Raw genomic sequence first — 6,004 nt, 5'->3', positions numbered from 1 at the left:
CGTGATGTCGTACTGTGTGCGTGTGGTTGGGCCGTTGTGATCCGCAACCCATTTCGTGTCAAATTCAGTACTAGTATTACAAAACATTAAAAGAAACCTAACTGTGCTACTATAATGACTTTCCTGGCCGCCACCAACAAGTTTTTTTAATAGAAAAACCGAGCCTACTGATGATGAGAGAGAGACGTCCAGCGTACTCTCCCCGACATAAAATTCCGGGTGACAACGCGGGGACGGGAATCAATCCCCAAGTGGCCAAACGCACATAAAAGCAGCCACCGATCTCCTCCAACAGAGAACGCGTCGCAAGAAACAGAGCCCAGCAAGGAAAGGAGAACCAACCCGGCAAGAGAAGAAACCCCCGACATCCGGCGATGGCTTCGCAGGCGATCGAGGAGCACCGGTCGGGCGCGGAGGTGCACACGGAGATGTGCGAGGCCAAGGCCCGCGAGTTCCTGGTGGAGCTGGGCCTCCCCGACGGGCTCCTCCCACTGCCGTCCCTCATGGAGGTGGGCTACAACCGCGCCACGGGCTTCGTGTGGCTCCGCCAGAGCCAGTCCGGCGGCCTCACCCACACCTTCGACGCCATCGGCAAGCAGGTCTGGTACGCCCCCGAGGTGACGGCCGTGGTGGAGCGCGGCCGGATGCACAGCATGACCGGGGTCAAGAGCAAGGAGCTGCTCATCTGGGTCACCATCTCCGAGATCGTCATCAGCCCCTCCGGCACCAAGATCGTCTTCCGCACCCCCGCCGGCCTCGGCCGCGCCTTCCCCGTCTCCGCCTTCCAGCTCAACCCGCCGGCGCCAGAGGGCCAGGGCGAGGCTAAGGCCGCCGAGGAGGCCGCCACCAACTGATCGATCGGCACGCAAGTCAAGTCAGCGGTAAGCAGTTAGATTTGGTCGCCAGATCCGGTGGTCATCGCGGTGTCGCTCCGCCAACTTGTATGTCCGTGGTTTTCCTCTTGTGTATCACTATCAGTGGCCGGTGTGCTGCCTATGGATGGCGCAGAAATAAGCCTTGTGCTCTTGTATGATTTCAGATCTGAGTTGGTTGTTACTGTCTGCTACTACTAGTATTCTTGTTTCAGTTCGATGCATTTGCTGCCGCTTTTGAAACTAGATCTGTTCTCTGCTGCTGCTGATGTGCGACCTGTAATGTCATCATCTTAAGGTGTGATCTCGAATGAGTGGAGTGAATGGACTATGCACCAGCCGAGTGTTCGAAGTCGAATTAGAGGGGAAACTAATTTAAAGTCGCAGGGACCAGCTTCAGCCGGTGACCGCTGATTTAGCTGCTTCATCTTGGTGTATAACACGGTCATAACGGTGCTGGTCGATCTGGGGTTGGAGGTTCGCAGGATGGCTGTGCTTGCATGTTGGGGTGGCGTCACCGGATCCTTTTAATGTTGCGATTGGTGTGATTCCTTATTTTTTTTTAATATCTTTATTTAGGTAATAACTAGCAAAAGGCTCCATGCGTTCCAACGGGAGAAAGAAATACCACACACTCTTAATTTATAAAAAATAGTCTATAATCTAAGAATTTGTAGTTACGGCATAAATAAAGATAATCTTATCCTACAAATGTGCAGTTCAAAATTTCCCATGCATTCTATTTTAAGACGGTTTGTATGCAGATTTAATACGTACAAAGAATCGGACAAGTGACCTTCAGTATCATCTCCAACCTAATTTTGTTGACATGCTCATCCCCAATCCGGATGAGTACCGATATGAAAGAAAGATGAATAATGATTTATTTATTAAGATTGCATCCTATATGATATTTTTGTTAAATGTTTAACAGATAAAATAACCTCATATTTAAATTCTACATATGTTTTTTAATCAAATTTCATATACGATATGTTAAATTTGAAGTTACAGTTTAGAAGATATGAGTATTTAAAAAAAAATTAATATACTACAGGTTTAATGTTAAAAACATCAGGATGTAACGAGCATCTACAGTCGGACCCTCGAGTCCGCCTTGAAGATTGGTCAAGAAATTTTGATCTCAGACAGATTTTTTAAACAAAGACGAGTCAAGAAATTTCGACGAGACGAGTCAAGAAATTTATATCGAGACGAATTTCTTAAATGGCCTTCAAACGTTTGTGTTAACCGGCATCCATAATATGTAGCTCAAATATAAAGAAGATATAAAGGAACCCAAACAAGTCCGTCAGGCAAACCCTATCTAACGCCATAGGGATCGTTTTAGTTCTTTTACAGGCGTGTTGACTGGGCTGAGCCCACTTACCATTTTCTTTAACACTTTTAAAGTACAAAAAATAATGCTCGCACAAGAATCGAATTGGACCTCTCCGATATCAGCGCACCGAGCTAACCACTAGGGCCATCGGCAACTGATAGAAATTCTTCCGTCCCTTTTCTGCTTTGCCTACTCCGCTAACCGATGACTTTTTCTTCAAGATCAACGTACATTTTTCCAAAAATCAATGAACTTTTTCCAAACTAATGAATATTATCAAAACTTATGTACGTTTTTAAAATTTGATGAACTTTTTTCAAAAGTACATGAAATTATTTTTTAAATTCGATGGACTTTTCTCATGTTTCACAAACTTTTTAAAATTCGTTGACCTTTTTCAAAATCAATGAACTTTTTTCCAAATGCGATGATTTTTTTCAAATTTGATTAACTTTTCTCATATTCAATGAACTTTTTTCAAAATTGATTAACTTTTATCGAATTCCATGAACTTTTTTTTCAAATTGGATGATTTTTTTCAAATTCGATGAAATCTTTCTCTAATTCAGCGAACTTTTTTTAAACTTGTTAACTTTTGTTCAAAGTTCGTGCATATTTTTGATTTTATATTTTTTTTCTTTTTGTGAACTTTTCAGTTTTTCCATATGAGTCGACGGTTGACTCATTTCTCCACACGTAGCGACCGGTAAATCGATCGATGTATAGATCGATGGAAGGAACAAGTGAGCGTTCGCTTAATGGGGTGGCCCACGTACTACTGTGCGTGGGCGCCAACTTAGAAGACTCGCGCTCGCAGCACCAACTAGGAGCTCTCCGCCCGTCACGTGAGACCCGACAACCCGATTGCACCGCAAATTGCCTCAAATTTTCCAAACCCTTCCTCCTCCTCCCACCGCCTTCCAAAATTTCCCACGTCCGAGCCCTTGTTGTCCGGCATCCTTGCTCCCCATCCTCACCACTGGTCCCGATCCGTCTTCGTGATGTCTTCCAGCCCGTCCCCGACCGTCGCGACGAAACGCAATCGGCCTCGTTCGTCGGTGTCCCTTACTCCACTTCATCTTGCAAGCCGGCGAACGTCGCCCGGAAGAAGCGGCGTCGCCGGCGGCGAGAAAGGGAGAATGAGGCGGCGGTGACGATAGCGGTTGCAGACATCATCGAGGAGATGTCTCCCCGGTCTGCGGGGCTCTGCGCACCCCAGCAATCTGAACATCAAGGTGGATTATGTCGTCCGACACCCTTGGGGTGGAGGAGGACGCGACAACCAACTGGGCCATTCCGGACAGCTTTTCGCCCATGCAGAAGTCGTCGGTCGACGAATATGTGTCGTCGCAGCTAGTTCGGGAACGGATGAGCACGAGCACCGCCACCACACGGGGTGCACTCAACATGTTCGACGGAATGACTAAACTAGACCCGTTACGTTTGCTCATGTCCGATCAAATGTTCAATGTTTTGCATAGATCACTATTTTGCACATGATGAATGCTTGGAAACCATGATCTTGTAGGAAGCGTACTTGACAAGCATGATCAATGACAATGAAGATCCGGTCAAAATGGATTATGAACTCAAGGAGACCACCACATTTGTACTTGGGGCAACATCCGATCAGAATCCGAGCAAGAAGAAGAAGACGGGCAAGATGACTAAGGCAAGAGGTCCAACTTTCACAAGATTTGAGGACATCTTGCTGCTGAAATCTTGGTTGGACAAAATGTTGGATCCAACAAGCGACACCAAGCAAAAGGGAACCACGTATTGGGAGAACATTTGGAAGGGCTATCAGGACCGAAAGGAGTATGTGGACAGGCATCCTATCGTGACCACACCCGCAAATGTGGCATCTCTGCAACATCGATGGGGCATCATTCAAGGAAAACTGAACAAGTACATCGAGTACTACTCAAAAGTGACCAAACTGTTGGAAATGTGCCCTAGAGGCAATGATAAAAAGTTATTATTATATTTCCTGTTTAAAGATAATCGTTTATTATCCATGCTATAATTGTATTGAATGAAAACATAGATACATGTGTGGATACATATACAAAACAATGTCCCTAGCAAGCTTCTAGTTGGCTAGCCAGTTGATCAAGGATAGTCAAGGTTTTCTGACTATGTGCAAGTGTTGTCACTTGATAACTGGATCACATCATTAGGAGAATCATGTGATGGACTAGACCCAAACTATGAACATAGCATATTGATCGTGTCGTTTTATTGCTATTTTTTCTGCGTGTCAAGTATTTATTCCTATGACCATGAGATCATATAACTCAATGGCACCGGAGGAATACCTTGTGTGCATCAAACGTCACAACATAACTGGTGTTCGGGAATGTCGCATGGGAAACAAAAAAATTCCTACGCGCACGAAGACCTATCATGGTGATGTCCATCTACGAGAGGAGATTTGGATCTACTTACCCTTGTAGATCGCACAACAAGAAGCGTTAAGAAACGTGGTTGATGTAGTGGAACGTCCTTACGTCCCTCGATCCACCCCGCGAACCGTCCCACGAACCGTCCCGCGATCCGTCCCACGATCCGTTCCAATCTAGTGACGAATGGACGACACCTCCGCGTTCAGCACACGTATAGCTCGACGATGATCTTGGCCTTCTTGATCCAGCAAGCAAGACGGAGAAGTAGATGAGTTCTCCGGCAGCGTGATGGCGCTCCGGTGGTGGTGAAGGATCTACTCCTCCAGGGCTCTGCCCGAGCTCCGCAGAAATACAATCTAGATGTAAAACTATGGTGTCTAGATCTAAGTTGCACGTGGCAAAAATTGTCTCAAATCAGCCCTAAATCACCACTATATATAGGAGGGAGGGGGAGGAGGCTTGCCTTGAGGGCCAAGCCCTCAAGGGTGCGGCGTCTAGGGAGGAGGAGGAGTCCTACTCCAATCGTAGTCCAACTAGGATTGGAAAGTGGAGTCCTTCTCTTCCTTCCCACCTTTCTTTTTTCCTTTATTTTCTTTGGTTTTTCTTTCCTGGCGCATATACCCTCTTGGGTTGTCTGATACGTCTCAAACGTATCTATAATTTTTTATGGTTTCATGCTGTTATCTTGTCATCTTTGGATGTTTTATGTACCTTTTATATCTTTTTTGGGACTAACCTATTAATTCAGTGCCAAGTGCGAGTTCGTGTTTTTCTGAGTTTTTTACTCTTTTCAGATCTGATTTTGGAACAGAGTCCAAACGGAATAAAAACCCCGAAATGATTTTTCCCGAACGGAAGAAGATCAGGGGGCCTCTGGGCCAAGCCAGGTGGGCTCCAGGGAGCCCACAAGCTCCCACTCCGCCACCAGGGGGAGACGGCGGTGTCAGGGCCTGTGTCCTCCCTAGCCGCCCCCTGACCTAGATCCTTGGCCTATATATTCCCAAAAATTCAGCAAAAAATCAGGGGAGCCTCGAAAATACTTTTCCGCCGTCGCAAGCTTCCGTTTCCGCGAGATCTCATCTGGACACCATTCCCGGCGCCCTGCCGGAGGGGACTTTGGAGTTGGAGGGCTTCTTCTTCATCATCATCGCCCCTCCAGTGACTCGTGAGTAGTTCACTTCAGACCTACGGGTCCGTAGTTAGTAGCTAGATGGCTTCTTCTCTCTCTTGGATCTTCAATACAAAGTTCTCCATGATCTTCATGGAGATCTATCCGATGTAATATTCTTTGGCGGTGTGTTTGTCGAGATCCGATGAATTATGGATTTTTGATCAGATTATCTATGATATATATTTGAGTCTTTGCTGATTTCTTATATGCATGA

At 46.1% G+C, this 6,004-nt stretch overlaps 1 protein-coding gene across 1 annotated transcript; it reads left to right on the top strand.

Annotated features, from left to right (window-relative positions):
• The first annotated feature begins 236 nt into the window (after window positions 1-236).
• Window positions 237-1,086, top strand: LOC123410690. The gene has a single exon (XM_045103629.1). The coding sequence runs from the start codon at window positions 375-377 to the stop codon at window positions 852-854; it is 480 nt and encodes a 159-aa protein (XP_044959564.1). The 5' UTR covers window positions 237-374; the 3' UTR covers window positions 855-1,086.
• Window positions 1,087-6,004: the final 4,918 nt, after the last annotated feature.

The sequence above is a fragment of the Hordeum vulgare genome, chromosome 7H, assembly GCF_904849725.1.
Source record: "Hordeum vulgare subsp. vulgare chromosome 7H, MorexV3_pseudomolecules_assembly, whole genome shotgun sequence".
NCBI classification, from domain to species: Eukaryota; Viridiplantae; Streptophyta; class Magnoliopsida; order Poales; family Poaceae; genus Hordeum; species Hordeum vulgare.
The sequence above is the reverse complement of the archived record's forward strand: the minus strand, read 5'-3'. Positions and strand labels throughout refer to the sequence as shown.